At 51.9% G+C, this 21,256-nt stretch overlaps 8 protein-coding genes across 8 annotated transcripts; 2 read left to right on the top strand and 6 right to left on the bottom strand.

The window, feature by feature from the left end:
- Positions 1–284: 284 nt before the first annotated feature.
- On the top strand, positions 285–5,934 carry AUEXF2481DRAFT_104239 (uncharacterized protein). Its single transcript, XM_013493866.1, has one exon. The coding sequence runs from the start codon at positions 437–439 to the stop codon at positions 5,720–5,722; it is 5,286 nt and encodes a 1,761-aa protein (XP_013349320.1). The 5' UTR covers positions 285–436; the 3' UTR covers positions 5,723–5,934.
- A 1,461-nt stretch (positions 5,935–7,395) lies between these two features.
- AUEXF2481DRAFT_700 (uncharacterized protein) lies at positions 7,396–8,324 on the bottom strand (the record flags this gene model as incomplete). Its single annotated transcript, XM_013493760.1, has 3 exons — positions 7,396–8,040; positions 8,095–8,254; positions 8,305–8,324. 3 exons carry the CDS (start codon positions 8,322–8,324, stop codon positions 7,396–7,398), a joined length of 825 nt encoding a protein of 274 aa, XP_013349214.1.
- A 249-nt stretch (positions 8,325–8,573) lies between these two features.
- AUEXF2481DRAFT_699 (uncharacterized protein) lies at positions 8,574–9,825 on the bottom strand (the record flags this gene model as incomplete). Its single annotated transcript, XM_013493758.1, has 5 exons — positions 8,574–8,827; positions 8,879–9,241; positions 9,294–9,415; positions 9,462–9,698; positions 9,749–9,825. The coding sequence occupies 5 exons, from the start codon at positions 9,823–9,825 to the stop codon at positions 8,574–8,576; spliced, it is 1,053 nt and encodes a 350-aa protein (XP_013349212.1).
- Positions 9,826–11,085: 1,260 nt separating this feature from the next.
- On the bottom strand, positions 11,086–12,371 carry AUEXF2481DRAFT_60768 (uncharacterized protein; the record flags this gene model as incomplete). Its single annotated transcript, XM_013493865.1, has 3 exons — positions 11,086–11,310; positions 11,371–11,843; positions 11,915–12,371. The coding sequence occupies 3 exons, from the start codon at positions 12,369–12,371 to the stop codon at positions 11,086–11,088; spliced, it is 1,155 nt and encodes a 384-aa protein (XP_013349319.1).
- Positions 12,372–13,517: 1,146 nt separating this feature from the next.
- AUEXF2481DRAFT_697 (uncharacterized protein) lies at positions 13,518–14,149 on the bottom strand (the record flags this gene model as incomplete). Its single annotated transcript, XM_013493755.1, has 2 exons — positions 13,518–13,907; positions 13,970–14,149. 2 exons carry the CDS (start codon positions 14,147–14,149, stop codon positions 13,518–13,520), a joined length of 570 nt encoding a protein of 189 aa, XP_013349209.1.
- Positions 14,150–14,569: 420 nt separating this feature from the next.
- AUEXF2481DRAFT_75826 (uncharacterized protein) lies at positions 14,570–17,802 on the bottom strand. Its single transcript, XM_013493864.1, has 4 exons — positions 17,501–17,802; positions 17,386–17,450; positions 14,849–17,332; positions 14,570–14,795 (listed from the first exon to the last, which is right to left on the bottom strand). The coding sequence occupies exons 1-4, from the start codon at positions 17,634–17,636 to the stop codon at positions 14,766–14,768; spliced, it is 2,715 nt and encodes a 904-aa protein (XP_013349318.1). The 5' UTR covers positions 17,637–17,802; the 3' UTR covers positions 14,570–14,765.
- Positions 17,803–17,986: 184 nt separating this feature from the next.
- Positions 17,987–19,427, top strand: AUEXF2481DRAFT_60886 (uncharacterized protein; the record flags this gene model as incomplete). Its single annotated transcript, XM_013493862.1, has 2 exons — positions 17,987–18,049; positions 18,102–19,427. The coding sequence occupies 2 exons, from the start codon at positions 17,987–17,989 to the stop codon at positions 19,425–19,427; spliced, it is 1,389 nt and encodes a 462-aa protein (XP_013349316.1).
- A 125-nt stretch (positions 19,428–19,552) lies between these two features.
- On the bottom strand, positions 19,553–20,788 carry AUEXF2481DRAFT_160495 (uncharacterized protein). Its single transcript, XM_013493861.1, has one exon. It carries the CDS (start codon positions 20,704–20,706, stop codon positions 19,768–19,770), a length of 939 nt encoding a protein of 312 aa, XP_013349315.1. The 5' UTR covers positions 20,707–20,788; the 3' UTR covers positions 19,553–19,767.
- Positions 20,789–21,256: the final 468 nt, after the last annotated feature.

Genomic DNA, 21,256 nt, shown 5'->3' with positions numbered 1-21,256 from the left:
TGACAGCTGGAGCTTGACAAGTGACTGGCACTGCGACTGCGACTAACAGACCGATGCTTTGACTGCTTGTAGGAAATGCTGGCGACTAGAAACAGGCCGGCTGTCGATCGTCTCTGCTTGAATTGGCGGTAGGGCAGCTGTGATTGGCCGGTGGCTTGTGGACAGGCTGGTTGCTATGGGAATGGTGTTTTGCGCAACCGAAGCTTTGGCGTCCCGTTCATCGCAAACATGTGCCAACCAACTTTTCGGCCTCGTGTTAAAGGTCGAGCTATCTCGATCGCATCTGCCTCATCATATTATTGCATCGTCTTTGCATCTGTTGTGAAATGACGGCCTAGTCCACTTTTGTCATATACCATGCTGGCCCATTGACAGACGGCCCCTTGTATTCTTTGGCCATATTGTATACATTCGCGGACAAGATCAAACACCAAACATGTCGTCGCAGATTGCGCCATGGCTCGAGGACCTAGACGAAGATTGGGTCGAGCCGCCGTCGCTGTCAAAGCCCACCACAGACCACCAATCTGCCACTTGGGTTCCCAAGAACCAAACTTCGTCGTCGTCTAGTCGCATCCCGCGAAGGAGTAGCGGTCAATTCTCCGTCACATCCAGCTCGCTCAAACAACAACGGAACCCGCTCAAGGACCTTCCCGACTCTCAGTCCAATGTCCAACGCCAACCATCAGACTCGTCGATAGTCCACCACGACTCGGTCAAGCGCTCTCCCGCCAAACACCAGACTCTCGAGTGGAAGAAGCGTCTTGTCCGCGGTGAGGTCGGCTACGGCGACCAGACCGACCTCTTTGGCCCATCCGGTCTCGAGAACATCTTCTCCCCAGCTCGTCCGACTTCGTCCAACAACCGCCCGACCTCGTCCAACAGCCCCTCGAGGCTCCTGCAGAACACTCTGATGCCTCCTTCCAGTCCCCCACCATGGCCCTCGCAAATTGATCCCTCTCAACTAGACTCTCCCGACGCACAGGGCACATGCCAACGAGAAGCCAACAACACAAACTACGATGAAGCACAAGACGACAGCCTCATGCGCTCCATCAACTCTCCCAGTCAACTACACCTTGGCCGCTCGGCTTCGAAACATCAAGGCAATCGCACTATCAGCGCTAATACCGATCTGTCAGGCGAGGGCTTCAGTCCCGTCTTCTTGTCAAAACACACAAGCTCCACTGGCGCCGTCAGCTACGCTCCGCTCGACTCGCGCTCTGCGCCCGTCAGTGCAGATGCCTCCATCAACGCTTTGGACTCGGAACTCCCATCTACGCCTGGCTTCCGCAGAGAGACTAGCGATGCTGCAGACAACATGCCCAGTGTTCCAGAGGTCTCTCTTCCAGACGATCTGCCGACCGGCACCCCTCCAATCCAAAGCTTCATGACTATGAACAGGCCCGATCCTTCCAGTCCCACAAAGATCGAGCCGTCCTCCATTTACGACCAGCCTTCAATTTCGCCAGCTCCGTCTAGCCCGGTCAGAGCACCTGCAACCCCAAGACTAGGAGATGTAGAAGAGTCCTCCCTTCTAAGCCCACCAAAGAGCAGGCCCTCGCAGAGTCCGTTGAAGCTGTTTGGCAATTACGACACCTTCACCAACAACAAGTTGTTCAGGAGAATGAGCCAGTTGGAAGGCCTGGATCCTGATCATCCTTTGGTGTCTCCGGCGCACCCATGTGACGATCCGTTCGACGAGACTCGCTCGAGTGGTGGTAGAGTCCCTAGCTCGGCTACGACCAACACAAATAGACGTCGGGCGTCACAACGTGTCGTTTCGAACTTGAGTGGCTTTGGCCAAGGAGATCTGGATGAGCATAACTTCGATGCAGACATCTCTATTCCCTCTGGCCTGGACCTCGATGCGACATCCGACTTCCTCGATGGCTCACCCCTTCCTGAAGCTGTTCCACCGGGCAGCACGCATCCCTTCCGCTTCCACGTCGAGACTGCTCCACCGATTGAATCGTCACCCGAAGTTAGACCCTTTAAGCTGAAGAGAAAACTCTCAAAGAGAAGCAACACAGTCAGGTCGAGACACTCAGACGATGAGCAAGCGCTAGAGCAATTCCCTGTGATTGATCCCTACAACAATGAGTTCGACATCAGGGAAGGGAAGCGCCCTCAGAGCTCCCCTGCGAAGGCCCCAACTGCCAAACGCCGTCGTACCCTGATAACCATGGACGGCAAACTCCCGGAGCTCGGCGAAGGCTCTGAGATTCACATCAAGGTCGATGCGCCTCTCTCAGATGACGCACGAGCTCCTACGGTCGCGGCATCTGGCTCTGTCAGTGTAGCAAGCAGAAGAGACGTCACCAGGCCTAGAAATCCCACACCCAGCCAGAGACGTCGCGAGCAGATTCAAGCTGAGATCAGTGAAGCGACTTTCGAATATCTCTCAAACTCGCCACGCCTCGAAGCTATCAAAGAAACTATCGAAGAGCTCTCAGAACTAGGTGCAGAGTCTGTCGATGCCGAGAAAGCAAAGGCAGTTGCAGCTGATATTGCAGCATTCACCTTCGAGCATTCGAGGGATGAGCCCGAAAGCATACGCAAGCGCTCGTTCACCACTCAAGATTTCCTCGACGAGGCCATGCATATCATGTCGATAATCCGAGCTAAGGGACGACCACATAGTGGCTTAGACGACGTGGAAGAGTCCAACGCAGAGATGAACTTCAGCTCTCACCTACATCCTGATGATCTTGCGCGTCAAGTTGGGTCCTTACGCATCTCCAGACCAGCCTCTCGTGAGGGTGGCGAGTGCAACTGGAGGCCGAGAAGTCAAGTCAAGCACGACCCGATGGTTGCTAGTCGATTGGAGCAGTTCCGCGAACAGAACCAATCCAATCTTGTAGAGTCTTCTCTCAGATCACTGAATTTTGACGATTCTTCCGCAATCTCCTTTGGCTGCGAAAATGTATCAGCTCGGGATCTTGACGGTTCGTCAATAGCTGGGCCCGGTTGGGCAGGTATGCACACGCGAGCATACTCGAACGCTTCACAGCAAGGAGCGCAAGTCAGCCCGACCAAGTCACAGCATGGTTCGCATCCATCACTAGACTCCTCGAGTGGGGCCCGTACTATGGGTTCTACCTCTTCAAGAGACTGTGTAGCAAATCTATCTCCCGAAAAGGTCGCTCACCTTATCCCTGAACAGATCGCTGGAATGACCTATGATAAGGAGAAGCAAATCTGGGTCAAGGCAAAACATCTCAAGCCTCCAACCTTCGATTACTATCACCAACCCAGTAATGTCAGCAGCGAGGATGATCCATTCGCATACATCCCTGACTTGACTGTCGATGAGATCAAGGAGATTCAACGAATTCAAGCACGTCGTCACGATCTCGCGCAGAATGAACAGTCCGAGTGTGATATGTCCGAACGGTACACCGAGCTTCCACAGCAGGTACCGGATCGTCCGCCCCCACAGAGACAAGAAGCAACCGGCTCGAGGCCCACGACTCGCGATAGTAATGCACCCCACCCTTTCACGTCGAGCACGGCACCATCGAAGTACTCTGGCTTTGCCTCGAGTCAGCAGCAGCAGTTCGATACTCGCGCCACATCTTGGAGCAATGAAGAGCTTGCTAGCATCGCTCGGGCTAAACAGGCTCAGGCGCAGACAGGCGATGGTATCCGCGACCTCGCCACAGTCAACATCCCTCAAAACATCTCAGAAGAGACCGAGATCGTTCTTGATGATTCTGTGACGGCTCAAGATGACTCGCAGGTTTCACTCATGTCCCAAGACGATTCTCTCTTGGACGATCTTCTTAGTGAGGATGATGAAATTCTGGATGAAGAATCGGAGACGGAAGAACTGCCAGCACCTAAGCAGCGCGGCAGTGGAATTCCGCTGCCATCATGGCCCTTACGTTCGCCTCAACCAGCGCGCCGCGGCGGCCTTAGAAACTCTTCACTCAGAAGGCAGACGTTCCGGCGAGGTTTTACCTCTGGACAAGACCAGAGAGAAGTGTCATTCGTGGCTACCTTCCCTGACAAGCGAACAATGAGCGTTTCTGTGGTTGCTCAGCCTGCACCCATAATGTCGGCACCAAACCAGGAATATGGGTTGTCATCACCTGCCCGAATGGATGGCACCTTCTACCTCAGCGACTTGCCCGACTTTACCGTCAACGATGTCGATGAGGAGCGACCATCTGAAAAGGCATTGGCCAGACGAGTGGCTCGCACAAACAGTGGAGACAGATATGCAATGGCTGTTCAGAGTCTCGTGAAGACACTTACTGACGTTGAGCCGGATGAGCCATACTGGGAAGACATCAAGCAGCTCAACCTTGGTGACAGAGGTCTCGATTCTGTGCATAACCTGGAAGACTTCTGCACACGTCTCGAAGACCTCGACCTCTCGAATAACAATGTTGCTCATCTGGAAGGCGCGCCCGCGTCTGTTCGCAAGCTCAATCTTCGCTCCAACGCTTTGAGCAGTCTGACAGCTTGGAGTCATATGATGAATTTGCAGTATCTGGACGTTTCCAACAATCAAATCGACAACTTGGGTGGACTGTGCATGCTTGTCCATCTCCGAGAGTTGCGCGCTGACGACAACCAAATCTCCACTCTGGATGGTGTTATGAACATGGATGGTCTGCTCAAATTCTCTGTCCGTCGCAATCAGCTCTCGCGTGTCGACTTTGAAGGTTGCCAGTTGGCCCGTCTCGAGGAATTGGATCTGAGTAGCAACAAGCTGTCCAGCATCTCTGGCATCCATGCACTGCCGTCATTGGAGCGACTGATACTAGACGACAACCAACTCGTAACATTCCCGACAACCAGGGAACAATCGATGGGCTCGAGACTTCATTGTCTGTCGTTGCAGAAGAACAAGATGACCGCTCTGAGTGTAGAGGACTACACTAGCTTGCGCTACCTGAACGTTGACGAGAACCGCCTGTCAACCATCCAGGGCATCGAAACATTGCATAATGTGGACATGCTGTCTATGCGCAAGCAAGACTTTAGCCACTCAGATGTTCAGCATTTGACCATCTTCAACCAGCGATTATCCGCACGCTCCTTGTTCCTCTCCTCGAACATCATCCCCACCCTCGACTTGCCCAACTCTTACCATAGCGTGCGAAATCTGGAGATGGCATCTTGCGGCCTACAAGATCTGCCAGACGACTTTGGTCTCAAGTTCCCGAACCTGAGAACCTTGAACATGTCTTTCAACGCGATTACAGATATTCGCCCACTCCTCAACATCACACGCTTGGAGAAGTTGCATGTGTCAGGAAATCGCATCGCCCGTCTCCGTAAGACTGTCGCTGTGCTGGCACGTATGCCACATTTGCGCAAAACGGATCTCAGAGACAATCCTATCACACAGGGCTTCTATGCTCCTATCTCTGTGTCCAAGAATGCCGTCAGCACCGTCTCCAACGACGAGGAACCATTGTCGGAGGCAGAATTGCAGTTGCAGATTGCCATGTCACATCGTTTGCCAAATGCGAATTACGCCACTGATACCGAGCACCTGGCTCGTTTGGACGAGGATACCAAGCTTCGACGACGTGTCTATGAAATTCTTCTCAGCAATGGTTGCAAGAGCCTTTCTACACTCGATGGTTTGGCTTTCGCAAAAGACCGAGCGCTGATCAGAGATGGCGTTTGGGAAAGACTACTCAAACTGGGCGTTGTGAGAAAATCCGGCGATAAGGGAGAAGCAACAGAGGTGTCGATGAGCTAGGAGCTTGTTGAAAAGCCGGAAGAAGACAGCATATGATGGTCCCACTTGACGACTTGTACGAAAACTATTGCATTGGGGGATGAACAGAGTGTAGGAGTCTTAGACCTGGTTGTTGGTTGTTTAATTGGCGTTCTGGTTTGGTTTCATATTATCTATATCACTTTATTAGGTGTGTTTTTCAATCCGACAGTCACGAGATGACGAGTTTCCAGATCTTTGCGATTGCTTCAATTGTGCTGCTCAAGCAACTTAGGTCGTAGTTTTGTGAAGTGACTGAATGGCTGTAACAGGAGTCGCGTCCATATCAGAATCACGACTTGGACGATACCATGATCACCACTGAACACCTTGACCGCTGTCGATGACGAGCGAATCCCAAGAGGTACGGTGCTTCTCCAACCCGCACCTTTGAACCAGCCATCATATTTCAAGAAGAACAGTACGTCATGATTGGTGGTGACGTACCTTGCTTTCCACAACTCCATTGTCATTGAGGTCAAGCCAGGGTCGGGTTCTCGACGACTTTCTCGAAGTACTCAAACTGCTGTCACGGCAACGTGCCTCATATTCGATGGCCTGAGATCTGTCTGAACATGTCTGACTGTCTTCGTGATTAGCTTTCTTAGTGTACGCCTGTTGTTGAATGGCGTTGTGGCGCTGTAGAGCGTGGTGGTGTGTTTTGCGGTATACTATGTCAAGAAGAGTGTATGAGAACCTTGGTTCACGGTGGTGGGGGACTGCTTCGGCTACAAACATTAGAGAACCCATCTCAATGACTATACAATATGAAACAATGACAACACGACACTTGCAGCTCCCTTCCAGGTAGATTGGCAGTAAGTCGCCGCCATCGTGACCATCTCATCACATCTCGGTTGCGAGTATATATTCTCCCCCAAACGTCAAACTTTCAGCTGTAATGGCTCAACGGAAGAAACCATTCCAATCCTCCCGCCCACCCCTTCTGTTGGCAACAACTCAACCATCGGTGCCCGGTTCGAATCTCGTGGTGGCCACCCACTCGCACAGGTAACTTGCGAATTGCTGCGTGTGGCCCTAAGACCGCTTGGACACCGCTTCAGCCGAGCAATCGGGCAGAGCGACTAAGCCCATGAGGTGGCGAGTCCGGACTACATTGATTGTTTGGTGGGGTGTGAGGGAGGAGTTGTGGGATGGTGACCTTCTTTTTGGCAGGGAGCTTCTCTTTTTGCGGGTTTTTCGTGTCGTTGTGTGGGTGGGGAGCTCAGCTCGCTTTTTCTTTGCAATCTGCTTATCATTGGGTCTAATTTTTTACCGAGATACTTGTCTATCGTGTGCACAGAATGCATTGATGTTCACTCTAATACCGTGTCAAAAGGTGGGCGGACGCTAGCAAGGGCAGACTTCAAGAGCACTGCTCTGGCATTCACCCTTCGTCCAGCCGGTGTACAGTGTATTCCCAGAACACGATGGGCCAACTACTTTATCACGTCGCGATGCTTTAATAGGCAAGAGAACCACAAAAGTTGGCACGTGAATAAATCTATACGTGTCGTGATGCTCTATGTATCTGCCCAAATCAGAGGCCCGTAGTATGCTCCTCTTGGTGTAGCAATGTTATCCTCTTGCGGCCTTCATCCCCTTACCCAGTGTAATCATAGCGAAGACCTCGATCCTCCGCTCCTCTTCACCTGCTATGCCTCCATACCATAACTCTTGTAAGGGAAATCCTCCAGCGTCATGTGCAATCTCGCCCATCCATCTCCCACCTTTCCAGGAACCTCGCTTCCACCGCTGCTAACCCCATACTGCTTCATAATACTCGTTCCTGACAAGACCTCCTCTTCTCTACCCTTGTATTCATTCAAGAGGCCAGGATGCGGGCACCAAACCACTTGCATACCAGCTCTTCTGCCACTTTCCACGCCGGGCACACTGTCCTCGAATACAAGGCATTCGGCAGGTGTAATTTCCTTCTCCTTGCCTTCTTTGCGGATACGTTCGTTTATAGTCGATAGAGCGAGGAGATAGATATCCGGTGCTGGCTTACCCTTGCCAGAGGGGATACGAGGATCATCGCCGAGGATACGGTGTTGTTGCTCAAAGACCGAAAACACATCCTCCAAATGCTTGGTCTTGAGGCCAAAATTGTTCTTGTTGGACGAGGTTGCGAGGGCTATGTGAACGTTTGGGTTTGCGTCGAGGGTTTTGAGGAGGTCGCGGACGCCGGGGAGTGGTTGGGTGGAGGGGAAGTATTTTTGTTGGAGGGCGGAGGTTTGTTGGAGGAAGTCTTCGCGTGTGATGGGGAGTTGGGCCCAGTCGTGGAAGATCTTGCCGGCCTGTGGAGGATGGGTTAGTTTGTGTCCAATTGATGCTGGACGGAGGGTGTATACCTCAGGGCCAGGACGGCCTTGCAGCTGGGCCTTGATGTTCCAGGGTAGATCGGGCTTGTCGTATTTGCGCAGAGTCTCGTTTGTGCATACAGTGTACAGGTCTTCAGAGTCGATCAACAGACCGTCCATGTCGAAGAGACATGCTCGAATAGGTGGCAGTCTGGACTTGGTGTTAGCTGGATACCATGACGGCATTGTGGGTGCACATACTGGCTCGTTGCTTGCGACATGATGTCCGATGTGGTTGCAAGTAGGAGTCTGTCAGGAGAATGGTGGAGATTATGTAGTCGTGGACCACAAAGCAAGATGTTTGATATATCTGCTGCTTTCTATGCTTCACGTGCATCATGCATCATGCATTTGTTCCTGGAGCCCCGCTGCCTCGCTTCGACATGCCCCGCCCGGCGCGTCTTTCCTCTCAGCTTCTCCATGTCACCGAACATGCACTCATCTCTGAGTGCCGCAATCACCATGCCTCATCATCTGTGCACCACTCGCGCGAGATTGCGATTGATCATCTGAGACGGCCGTCTCTCCGTGTTTGCGCCAACCTTGACACCACCTCCACCACCGCTGTAGTTGCCGTATCCTTGACTGCTTGTCGCGTTGCGACTCATCTCACCAAGAGGTTGACGATTTGGCGTTGCTTGTCTCTGGCCGGATGTGGGTGGTCTGAGGCCATAACCAGGCATGCTGGCCCCAAGAGTTGGTGAGCCTGTGTTCTGCGAGAACTCTGCAGAGTCACAAGTCAGCTACTTCACTTTGGCTAGAAATGCTCACTTACGCGATGATTGTGGACCTGCCCGAGAGCCCTGGCTATCCCAAGTCTGATGCTTGTTGCCGTTGAGGCTTCCAATTCTGGCATGACTGTACACTTCGGGCAAATCTTGATTTCCTCTTCCTGAAGTTGTAGATGGTCTTCGAGGTGTCCTGTCATGGGGCCCTTCGACAAAGCCAGGTGCCTGCATCGACTGTATCACATGGTCCACTTCGTCTGCCGCTGTGTGTCGGATCTGCCGAGCGTCCTGCTCGCCCCTGGCTCGGTTGTATAGCTTGGACAAGCGCTGGTGCGCCTTGCTTTTCTCGCTGAAGGCGTTGATCAGCTCTTGGTTCTTCTGTTCGAGCGTCTTCTTCTCCATGTGCATTCCTGCGCCAAGCCAGTCAGTCTGCTTCTCTTCCAGATTTGTAGGTAGCCTTACTCTCCAGCTTTGCTCTCAGACCGCCGATCTCAGAGTTGGCATCCTTGATGACATTGTCCATCTGAGAGTTGAGACTAGCATATCTGTCGGCCAGATTCTTTGCCATGTAGTCGTGATACATGCTACCTTGGTCAGAGCTGGTTGATGGTAGCTGAGAGGAAGACTTACATCTCCTGTGTCACCTGGTATTGGTAGAACGATATGCCGCGGCCACAACACTCCATTATGATGGTCGGGCTGAGTCCACTAAGAACGCTCGTCTTGTAGTCTTCGGTGGGGTTGAGTTGTGTGACGACGGCGTCATCTGGGTTTGCAAGTTGGGCATCGCAGGCAGGGCACATGCGGACACCATTCGCAGAGCTGGAAAGACCGAGAGCATCCGAACATGGCACACAAAAGATGTGACTGCAGGACTAGTCAGATGTCGACTTCTCCACGTAACCAGCTCTACTTACCTGCAAGTTGTAACGACGGCTCTGTCGACAAGACGTTGACGACACTTCAGCGAATTACAACGCAGAGAAAGATCCATGGTTGTTTGCGATGATGAAGGAAGAGAACACATTATTCAGTCAGCTGCGAATGATATGGCTCGCTGTCGTCATGCAGCTGCGTGAGGAAGGCACGATCATCCAAAAGGAGTTCTCTAGGAACGAGGCTTCGAAGCGTGAGTTCTTCATGCCTTTCCACGACAACAATCACACGTACCGTATCATTACCGGAAAGTGAAAATCACCAGCTTGGTCAACCATGAGATTTTCGGATTTCCCTGGCGAAATAAGACTGGCCATCTACGACTGCTTACAAGCTTTGGACGTGCAGGACGAAGTACGCTTGGTCCATAGCCTTGATTATACCACACCAACAGCTCCCAGATAGGCTCGTGGAGAGGCACGCGCAGTCGCAAGTCGCCATTCTCACTTTCGATCCCACCGCCACCACGAAGGTCGCTCCGCACTGCAATCGATACCCTCAGCCGGTCACCTGCCTGTCATGTATTTTATCAAGTTTGAAACGTTGCTCGCTCTTGCATGCACCAGCCACGCATACAATGAGGAAGTCATGGCATACGTTTGGCCGCGTGTGGATCTCACTGTCGTGGGCTGCCTGAACGAATTGCACCTTTCCTTCAATCGGATGGCTCGCCTCGCGCCTCGCTCGTCTAGGATGACCCGTGCCGCCCGGTCTTTCACACTGAAGATCGCTGGAGGAACGAGACAGATTGGGACTTCACGTCATCGAAGGCAGATCATCAGGCTCTTTGGCGATCACTTTCCCAATCTGCAGCGTGCGCATATAAGGATTTATTTCGACCTACCAACTGTGGCACCCTCCCTAGTACCGATAGCTATGCAGCCCGCTGTACTCATCAGACCCGCAATTGCTCTACGATACGCGTCCTTCCTTCCTCAACTACCGACAAGCACACCGGCCTATTTCAATGGCCTTCATATGGTTGCGTTGCTGCGCAGTTTACTGTATATTGCCAAGTTAGATCTTGGCTCCGTACTGAGACCCGGCGTCGACGTTTGTCTTATCATCGGACACGAGTTGGGTCCCTTGAGTCATTCCATTTGCCGTGATGTCACAATCGGATGACGAAATTCCAGCTCGCATTCGTGGCCGCAAAAGGATTTGAGTCATTGCACAGAACTTCGTCGAATTGTCTAGCCGTTGTCGGGTACCGGCATGTCCAATCTCATTACCCTAAGACCGTCAAACTGTTCAGGGATTCAGTCGTTGCACAGAATGCTGTTATTTTTCTCTAGCCGTTGTCGGAGACGCTATGCGTTTAACCAGTAGCTACCAATTCATCTTCAGCATCAAGACCCAGTGCCTGTCTCCTCGTTGGTGCATCCTCCTTGAAGTAAGGTTCCTCAGCCAGAGATGTCACTCTGGTACCATGGCGAGGGTGACCACCTTCGTAATCCCATGAAGCATTGTGGATTGTGATGCGGTTATCCCACAGAGCGCTAGTTCTAGGAGTCCACTTAAATCGGAGCTGGATATCGACATTCTGATCAAATATTAGTATCATTGTCAGAAAGCACCAAATGCTGAACAGGAGCAGACTCACCCTCTCATATACATCAAAGAGGTAGTTCAGAATGACATCGCTCTCAGCCTTATCAAGACCAACAATTCTTGTTGTAAATGCTCTGTTGACGAACAGCGACTTCCACCCAGTAGCAGGATGAACGCGAACAATAGGATGAACACGCTCAATATGCTTAGGTCCAGCATTGGGATCATCACGATCAAGATAAGTGTGCGCAGACTTGTAGTAAGCAGTCTTGCCATCAATAATCTTGCGGAAACCTGGACTGAGTTTCTCGTAAGCTGCGTAGCCGGATGCCCACAGAGTGTCACCTCCAACAGGGGGCACGACATCATTGTGGAGGTGAGTGATTCCTGCTGGTTGGCGCTCGTGAACGAGATCAGTGTGCCAACGGGAAGCACCACCAGGGTTTCTGAAGTTGGCGGCTCGCTCGGTCGCCATGAGGGCGGGCCAGATGACGGTAACGCCCTCTACACCTGGGACTTGAGGGACTTGAGGCTTTAACACGATGAAAGTCAGCGATCGAATCCCCGACATCGATGAAGCACACACAACTCTCTACTCACATGAACTTCAATCTTGCCATAATGCTCACCAAGCTCCTTCTGCTGCTGAGGAGACAAATCCTGATCACGGAAAAACACCACGCTCCTCTCCGCAATCAACAGCGCCAACTCATCCCTCTGCCTCCCCGTAAGATCCTTGAGCTGCAACCCATAAACCTCGGTCCCAATATGCGCAGTCAAATCCTCGACTTTGGTAGCAGCTTCAAGCAGAGATTTCTTGCTTGCATCAGTGACTTTGGCTCTAGCTCCAGCGTCATCGTGGTGCCAGGGGGCGTTTCTAATGCTGTACGCATCTTGGAGGTAGAGAGGTCGGGCGGGACGGTAAGGGTATCCGTTCGAGAGGTCGATGTTTGCTTTTTCCAAACGTGTGCGGGTTTCTTTGGGGAGATCGAGGGTGTCTTTTTGGGGTTGGATTACGTCTTGGATGGTGGGATCGATTGCACTGGGTGCCATGATGGGGTTAGGTATGCTGTTTTGGAAGGAAAAGGTTGGTGGTTTGATGGAAAGTTGCAAAAAAAGCTATGGGAAAAACGGTGGAGGTAACGAGTAACAGCACTTCTTACTGAAACCTTGTAGCTTTTATACAAAAGGATCTATGCCTGTTTGCAGATACTGTGGATTATAAATCCACTGATTGAGAGTATGTGTCTAGAGTGGATAGAAAGCACACCATTGCTATTGTCAAGCATGACCTGACTGAAGATACCATTACCCCTCACCATGACACCTTGAGCAGTGCCTATTGTGGATCAACTCCTTCAAAGGAATGATACTCCCTGAAAAAACTATAGGTCAACAACTACAGCTCTATTCGATGTAGTGGGGTTCGAGAAGGGTGGTTGCATATCTTGGCAAGATAGCTCTGTCGTGAGAGAAGGCTTCGATGGCGACATCTGATCTCCATCCATTGATGACAACATGCGGATTACACCAACAAAAGTCCAAGAGCCATTTGACATCCGACTCCTGCGCAAAGTGATGCAGAATGACCAAGGCGTCCTGACATTGCTCGTGTACTTTCCAGATAAGCTTCCACTTGTGTTGCCTGGCCGTTTCGGACTCCCTGTCCTCTAGCAGCGATATGATCGCAGTACAATAAGAACGGCTCCCGGTCTGGGTTTCTCGCATCCCATAGTTTCAAAGCATGCTTGTTTCCGTCGATTCTGCCAGTTTGAAGATCCCATCTCATCGTGCAAGCGTTGCCGGAGTTCTGGGGTTTGTCTCCGGATATGGCATCCGGGCTTTGAGTGCTGCGTAAGTCTTCCCTCTCGTCCCTTTTGCAAACGTGGCTATCAGAGGCCCAGTGCTCTCCTTCCGAACCCGGAAGCAGCTCGTCTTTCAGCCGATGATGGTGGGATAAAGCTGAAAATGTGATTACAAGAATGGTTATATACAGAAGATTTGCGGGAAAGGAATGCTACTCCACTTGCGCCTGCTTACTATGCTAGAAGAGAACAATCGCGCAGAGCCCAAGAAGCGGATATCAGAGCAAGGTGATGTGTACTCGAATGTCCAGAGAGTGTCGCCAGTCTCGAACGGTCGTGTGTCCAGATCAGCGGACAACGTCCAAAATGGCCCGAAGGAGAAAAGGCAAGATGCTCAAACATCCTCTCTATCCACGTCCAAAAGCCTCTGCTTCTCCGCATCCTCATTACTCTGAATAACCTCATCAATGTGCTCCAGAATCTGCTCCTTCCTCCTGACAGCCTCCTTTTCATCCTCGAATCTGTCTTGTTTGCTTCTTGTCTCGACTCTTCTAGCAGACTTCTTTGCCCACATCTCGTCATTTTGACGGCGGACAAGCTTTTCTTTTTGCTCTTTTGTGAGCCATGGGTTGTCGCCGTAGCTGAGGATGTAGGGATTTTGACCAGAGTAGCCAGTTACGAGGGCGCGAGATACGTCAGGATTGTCGAGGAGAGAGTCCCAGAGCGATTTGATGAGTTCGGATTGATGGAGTTCAAAGTCGCGGATGCCTTTGACGCCGTCGGTCTGTTGTGATGTTTGTCAGCATGACTGATCAGAAAGAGCGGAGGAAGAGGGAGAGAGCTTACGGTCCACCAGACTAGTCGCAGAGTACCGGGGAACAACCTCTTGGGCACATCACCAGTCCAGGCAATCTTCAAGTGGTCGCGGAAAGCATATGCCCAGGATGCGATATAGCCGGCTTGTTGCTCGGGATGTGAATCGAAGAAGATGACGGGGCTACCGAATTTGATGTTGGGAGTTGCCATTGCGACCTGCTCCTTCTCTGACTGGCTGACTTGTTTCTAGTCTTTCCTTTGGCTGTTTACAAGCCTCTCTTTCAGGTCCTGCGGTAATGTGATAGATGTGATACGGAGGTGCCGATATGGATAGTTTGGGGGTTGAATCGAAGTCGACTTTACAGATAGCGGGTGCGACGTGTAGAGATGAGTATGTGTGAGCTGTCGTCAGAGTATCAAACTACGCAATATTGCGACGTGTCTCCAGAGAAAGAAGATGTCAAAAGAGTCAAAAGGAAATGATTTGTTTGGACCCAGAATCCCATCGAAGGCGGAGATTGCGGAGTTGGGAAAGTAGACCCTCCTCCTTGGCGCTGAACAAGGGCCGAGATGCCGTTCGCCTTGGTCGGCTTCAAAATCGCGCATCCGACAAGTCGCCATGTCAATCAAGCCCATTAAAGTGGTTGGGTCGTGAAAAAGGTGCATTCAATGAGAAATATGCTACCGCCGTATTCTCTATATTACATTTCCATCCCCAGCGCCCACTCGCGCTGTGTCTGATGTTCATTCATGTGTCAAATGTCGAAAAGTCTCAAACTTGTGAACTTTTTGCTTTGACAAAACCATATCATTTCCATGCTACCGTCTATGCTTGTGCTCCTTCCCACTCAGGGTTCTGTATTAAAGTCAGTGATTTGTTCAGGTGTTGGGAATTTGAGAACAGTATACCTTCTTCAGGATAACCAATCCCTCCATGACATTTGTAACAGGGAGGTACTCCTCGTCTTCAAGCTCGGCTCTCTCACCGTAGCTCAACAGCACAGGTGTGCTTTGTGTTTGCCAACCAGTGATAGTCTTGGGACGACCAGCTTGACCGACAACGTCGACTGCTTGACCAACACGAACGTTGACTGTGAGAGGCTTGAGATCCTCGTCCAAAGTAATGAGGAATCTAGGGTTAATGGCGGTAACGAGGAAGTACAGGAGGTAGTGTGAGTCGCCGAGGATGAACTCCTTGGCGTCAATAAGGGAGATGAGGGTGGTAAGGAGACCGGCGGCTGACACTCTGGAAAGGACACTGCGGTCGGTGTGGAAGGGTGAGAGTGAAAGAGTACCCTTGCCCATGTGCAGCATACCCTGGGCAATGCGGACCATGAACAGAGCATTGGGCTCGCGGTGGTAGTATGAAGCAAGCTGGCGGAGCAATTGAGCCAGACGAGCGTTGTTGGTACCAGCACCGAGCAGGCCCATAGAGAAGATTGCATTGATAGCAACTTCTTGGTCGTTGTCGTGAGTGTAACGCGACAAGGTGTCGTAAACCTTCATTTGAGGGTTCGAGGGAGAAATCAAGCCCATCGCAAGAGGGACAGCCTTGCGAACGTTGGGCCCGCCGTAGTGCATCAAGTGGCCAAACTGGCGGAGAACCATCTCTTGGCCGACCTCCTCACCCATGGCAACGAGCGACAGACCAAGAACAGCGTAGGTCTGGACCAGCTTGTCGCCATTTCTCTCTTCATCCTCCTCATCGATATACTCGTTGCAGGTGTAGAGCAGCTCTTGCAGCTTCAGAACAGCACCGGTGCCGGCCCAGGCGCAAATCTCGGCAAGAACAGAGGTAGGCTTGGACATGGGGTGGTCAATGGCCTTGAGAGTCTCGAGAATCACGTCGACCTCTTCTTGCTGACCAAAGTAAAGCAGAGCAAGACCGAGAGCCATGAAGCGAGTCCACTTGTCCTTGAGCTGCTTGTTACGGTCATCGTCGAGGAAGGTCTGGATGATGGCCTCACTGACATCTGATTGGGCAGAGCCAACAAAGATCAGACCGAGCGAAAGAGCGGCCATGGCAGAAAGCTGCATGTCGAGAGAAGTGTCGGTGACGAAGGGAAGAAGTAGCTCGAGGAGATCCTCACGATTGGAGCCAGCGTAAGCCAGACCCAGACCCATCAGAGATGCGACTCTGACCTGCGTTGACTTTGAGCTGTCGAGGTTGTCGCCGAGCAGAGCAAAGGCAGGATCAGCCTCGAGGCGCACACCGGAGTTGACAATACCAGTAGCCAGGGCAGCACCAGCCTTGATGGACTCCTCCTGGACGTATGTGTATGTATCAATCTTATCGACACCGTTTTCCACGTCCCAGAGCATGAGGGCACCAAGAGAGGCGGCGGTAGAGAGCATACCATCATCCTTTGTCTTCCACACCCAACTTGACTTGATACCGCCCTCAACGAGCATCATCTTGTCGGTACCGAAACCGGCATTGACGAAGGCGTTGACGAAAGCACCGGCCAAGTTGTGTCTTGCCGAGTCGTTGTTGGTCAAGCCAACGGTTCTGCTCGATTCGAGATGTGACTTGTAGATGTCCTCAGGAACCTTGGGGTCGAGGATGTTGAGCTCCTTGGCCAGGGCCTTGAAATGATCGGGCATTCTGGTGTTGTTCAAGCACTCCTGGAGCTCAGGGTCCTCCTCTTTCTCGTCGTCGTCAAGCTCAAGAGGAATCTTTTGGCGGGCGAGTACGAAGGCGAGCTGTCTACGCATGTTCTTGTCCTTGGTTGAGTTGAAGTCGGCCTTGATAAGGTCAAAGTCATTCAGACGAATGGCCAGGGTGAGGGCCTGAGGAAGTTTGTTGTGTTTTCTGTAGATGTCATGTGCGGTGTGGAGGAAGCGGTCGTTGTCGGGATAGGTGAGTAGCGGTACCATGGTGACCATGTACAGGCAGACTCTGGCGTAAGTGTTCTCATCAACGTGGTCGGCAATGGATTCGATCATCTCAAGCTCGCTCAGGATGTCAACGGCATCGGCCTCTGCATTGTGCTTCAGGAAGAAGGGCACGAGGGTCAGACACAAGGTGATGAGCTCGTCAGCATCGCGCTCCTCGGTCAAGCGCTTCTGGTAGTCGGAACCTATCTCGAGGGCCAGATGGCGCATGTATTCGTGGCCCCATGAGCCCAAATCGCCTGATGGTGCTAACAAGCGGTACTTGAGTGTGTCGGTACGGTCTCCCTCAGCGTAGGTCATGCCCAACACAGACAGAGTGTCGGCCAGCGAGTTCTTCTCGTCGCCTGCAGGCCATGATTCGTATGTTTGCTCGAGCTTCTCGTAGTGTGGACGGAGGAATTTGAGAGGCTTGGGTACAGCGGTCATGGACGATGTGGCCGTCTTGATGGACGTCTTGATGGCTTCGAGGGCAGGCTTGTACAGCGACTTGTCCGACTCCTGGGTGCATGTTAATAGATGCGCGCGTGTGTGTCTTTTGCAAGTGAACGTACTAGTAACCTCTCGACAAGCATGTCGAGCTCATCCTTGAGCTTCTGGTCCTCCTCGTTCAAATCATCTAAACTTGGTCAGAATGTGCATAGCACCCGACATGTGTTTGATGCATACCAGGTGGAAGGTCGCCAGGCTTCTTGCCATCCTTGGTCGACTGCTCTTGCGGCTCCTTTGCACCGGGGACTTCGGTAGTCTGTTTATCAGCAGGAGCCTTGCCTTTGTCGGCGACAGGCTTGTCGTCCTGGGCCATGATGGTGCTGGACCGGTTGTCGGTGGAGAGAGATCGGTGGAGAAGAAAGAAGAAGTTACGGCGTGGATTTAGCCTCTGATGGCCGTGGAAAGTAGGTCCAGAGAAGTGTTAGATGGATCTCCCGGTAGAGAGGGTGGGAGTTGAGTGTGGTTGATGGCGGCGATGCGGCGAGCAGCTCTCAAGCTAGAATGACGCCGATAGGTAGCGAAACAACCATCAGGGCCCGTGCGTTGGCCATCTCACCGCCCTCGGACTTGACGCTGGCAGAAGTCGAATCCCCGCTGCGATTTTCTTGAAGCCAAAGGCAATTATTTCCTGTTGCACGAATTAGAAGAGAGACAAACGACAAGATGAAGTTGGATTCGAGACAGTTACGTTACCTGACAGCCGAGGACTGGCGTGTCCTCACGGCGGTATGTCTGCATTGTGTCCACCACGCAGAGTTAGCACTGACAAGGCATCAAGGTTGAAATGGGCAGCAAGAACCACGAACTTGTTCCTACTGTACTTATTGCTCAAATCGCCGGTCTGAGAGGAGGCAGTGGTGTACACAAGAGTATCGCGACTCTCGCCAAATCTGGACTCGTCGCAAAGATCAAGAACGCCAAATACGACGGGTACCGCCTGACCTACGGTGGTCTCGACTACCTCTCCCTCAACACCCTTCGCAAATCAGACGCCGTCTTCAGTCTAGGAAACCAAATCGGTGTCGGTAAAGAGTCGGATATTTTCGTCGTCGCAGATCCTACCGGCAAACAACTCGTCCTCAAGCTCCACAGACTGGGTCGTATCTCCTTCCGTACCGTAAAGGCAAACCGCGATTACCTGCGCAACCGCTCCAGTGGATCATGGATGTACCTGAGTCGCCTGGCAGCCACGAAGGAATACGCCTTTATGCAAGTCCTCAAGCGCGAAGGCTTCCCCGTCCCCGAACCCATCGCTCAAACCAGACACACTCTCGTCATGGAACTCATCGACTCCTTCCCTCTCCGCTCCATCGACAATGTCTCCAACCCTCTCAAACTCTACGGCGAACTCATGGAGTTGATTGTCCGTCTCGCCAAAGTCGGCTTGATCCACGGTGATTTCAACGAGTTCAACTTGCTCATCAAGGAGGATCCCGTCACCAAAAAGTCCACACCCATCCTCATCGACTTCCCTCAAATGCTTTCTACAACACACGAGAACGCCGAATGGTACTTCAACCGTGATGTCGACTGTATCAAGCGTTTCTTCTCCCGTCGCTTCGGCTTCACCTCCGACGAGCCTGGACCCTTCTTCGCCGACGCAATCAAGGACGTAGACCAAAGCAAGCGTCTGGATATCGAGGTTGAAGCCACCGGTTTCAGCAGAAAGATGGCAAAGGACTTGGACAGGTTCGTCGAGGCTGTAGGCTTCCGCAACGAAGCAGAAGAGGACGAGGACCCTACCGTTGATAACGAGGAAGACGGTCACGAGGTTGATCAAGACTACGACGAGGACGACTCAGAGGAGGAGTCTGAGGAAGAGGAGGACGAAGAATCGAATTCACGAGCCGCAAAGGAAGATCAGACAGAGGAAGAGCTCGCTGAGCAAACACACGCCGACTCCTTCGAGAACCCTCAAGTCGACGACCCCAAGCTGGCAGAAGAGCTCGGAAGCCTAGGACCCCAAGACTCTGCACCTGCTCTCACCGCTGCAAACCTTGCCAAACACCTTGAGCCCCTCAACCTACAAGATCAACAAGACGAATACAACGCCACGGTAGAGCAGCAGAAGAAAAAGAAAAAGGCTGCCGGCTGGTCCATCTAACTTGATGATGCTGTTTTCTGAGAATGTATAAACGCCTTTTGATACCCCAATTTTACTGTTCATTTCTCATCTGCCACCTCTGTCCAATTCTTCTCCAACAACCGACTTGATACTACAGTTTTCCAACACTTTCAAGATCAACTCTTCAACGAGCCACTGCAGAGCATTGACAAAATCGAAGGTTGACACTTGCGGACAAACGCCAACCAGATCTGCATGTCAACATGACAGCTTGTGGTGAGCGTGGCGTACGGAACCACACGTCGACCTCTCCAACACCTGTAGTCCACCCAACCGGCGCCGAGAGTATACAAGCCTTGACATGCCCGACTTAGGGAGTCTACCACAAGGTCTTCGGCATGAGAACGTCGTAGCGCATCGCTCCGACCTTCTGACAGTGAATGAGTGACTCGGAAGTAAGCCCAATCTGTATCACGTCAGCAAGTTGCCTGGAGTGATGACCCAAAGGACTACGGACCTTCTTGGCAGTGTGGTCGTCCTCGATGAGAAGATCATTGTAGAAGAATTGTAGAGCTCCGGGCTGGACATCTAAGCCCACGGCCTGGATGAACTTCAACTTCATCTCGTACAGGGGCTCAATTGGCTGGATGACCAAGAAGACATCGCCACCATAAGATGATCTGACTTCGAGAACCATCTCGATTGCGTTGTGAATCTGCTCGTTGAGAAGGGGGTGAGGTGGTTGGAAGGGTACAAGAGGGGCATCACGCGACGACTGCGCATGCTCGCCGGGAGACTCCAGAGCGAGAAGATCGCCAGGAGACTCGGGAAGGGGGATTCCGCAAGCAGCTTCCTTAGCCTTATCTTCCTCCACAGCTCTGGCGATGAAATCCAGTCGCTCCTGAGTAGGCTGACCGGGGCAAGTCTCGGCTTGAACATTGCCGAAGAAGGGGTCCTCCTCGAGTGGAATGTCGTCGTCCTCGTCGTACGTAAAGTCATCGTCAAAGCCGTCCCCTTGCTCGTCGTCGAAGTCTCCGTCAATCGAGTACATCTCAGTCAAATTGGCGTCATCGTCTCCAATCACGTCGTTGTCGCTCTTCGCGGGGCTCGAAAGAGATTCGTGCTCTTCTTGCTTGATGATCTCAGAAGGCTGCTGGGTTTCGTTGGTAGTCGAGGTGAGCCTGTTGTCAGTGCGGACAGACAGAGGGTCACTCAGCCTCTTTAAAGACTTCACTTCATGACCAGCATTGGAAGTGGTGGTGTTTTTGGTATTGATGTTGCAGTCAGGGGGGGCATTTTCGTCGTTGATCGTATCCATCGCGGCGGTTGATGATGTGGAGAATGCGCCTGCTGTCTTCCAATGATGATGATCTGGTGATGGGATAATAAGATGTGCGGTGCTTGGTGGTGTGAATTGGGAAAATGCGTGAGGCTGGAGGGACAGAAGCGTGCAAACAAACGAGGGCCGAAACAAACGAACGCCTAAGCAAAACGTGAATGTCGCAGGAGAAGAAGCTGCGATGCTGTTCTTGGCTGGTAGCTGCCACGAAAGACATGGCTAGCACCTATATTGCCACACTTCTTTAAAGTTGTCTCGCTTCCAATGAAAATGGTCTCAACCATACCATATCCTCCATTAAGCATAGTAGACTGTCTATGTCTTGTAATCGTGATACGTCCTACTCACAGCATATATCGAGCTTTGAATTGAACATTGTGAAAGATGGTTCCCCAGTCAGACATCAGTCTCATATTTGATTGAGTAACGAGCTGCTTCGTGACCCATGTGAGGCATCAAATAGCACCGTGATCTGTATCAGGCCAAGTAAGAGTTGACAGAAGCTCTTAGTGTACCGGATCTTCAAGAC

The sequence above is a fragment of the Aureobasidium subglaciale genome, assembly GCF_000721755.1.
Source record: "Aureobasidium subglaciale EXF-2481 unplaced genomic scaffold scaffold_0, whole genome shotgun sequence".
NCBI classification, from domain to species: Eukaryota; Fungi; Ascomycota; class Dothideomycetes; order Dothideales; family Saccotheciaceae; genus Aureobasidium; species Aureobasidium subglaciale.
The sequence above is the reverse complement of the archived record's forward strand: the minus strand, read 5'-3'. Positions and strand labels throughout refer to the sequence as shown.

What these genes read in the sequence shown, in the direction of transcription:
- AUEXF2481DRAFT_160495 (XM_013493861.1), bottom strand. Translation starts at nt 20,706, where the DNA reads ATGGATACGATCAACGACGAAAATGCCCCCCCTGACTGCAACATCAAT.
- AUEXF2481DRAFT_75826 (XM_013493864.1), bottom strand. Translation starts at nt 17,636, where the DNA reads ATGGCCCAGGACGACAAGCCTGTCGCCGACAAAGGCAAGGCTCCTGCT. An exon ending in GCCTGGCGACCTTCCACCTG is followed by an intron (nt 17,451 to 17,500) that starts GTATGCATCAAA and finishes GACCAAGTTTAG; the next exon opens with ATGATTTGAACGAGGAGGAC. An exon ending in GATTGGTTATCCTGAAGAAG is followed by an intron (nt 14,796 to 14,848) that starts GTATACTGTTCT and finishes ACTTTAATACAG; the next exon opens with AACCCTGAGTGGGAAGGAGC.
- AUEXF2481DRAFT_104239 (XM_013493866.1), top strand. Translation starts at nt 437, where the DNA reads ATGTCGTCGCAGATTGCGCCATGGCTCGAGGACCTAGACGAAGATTGG.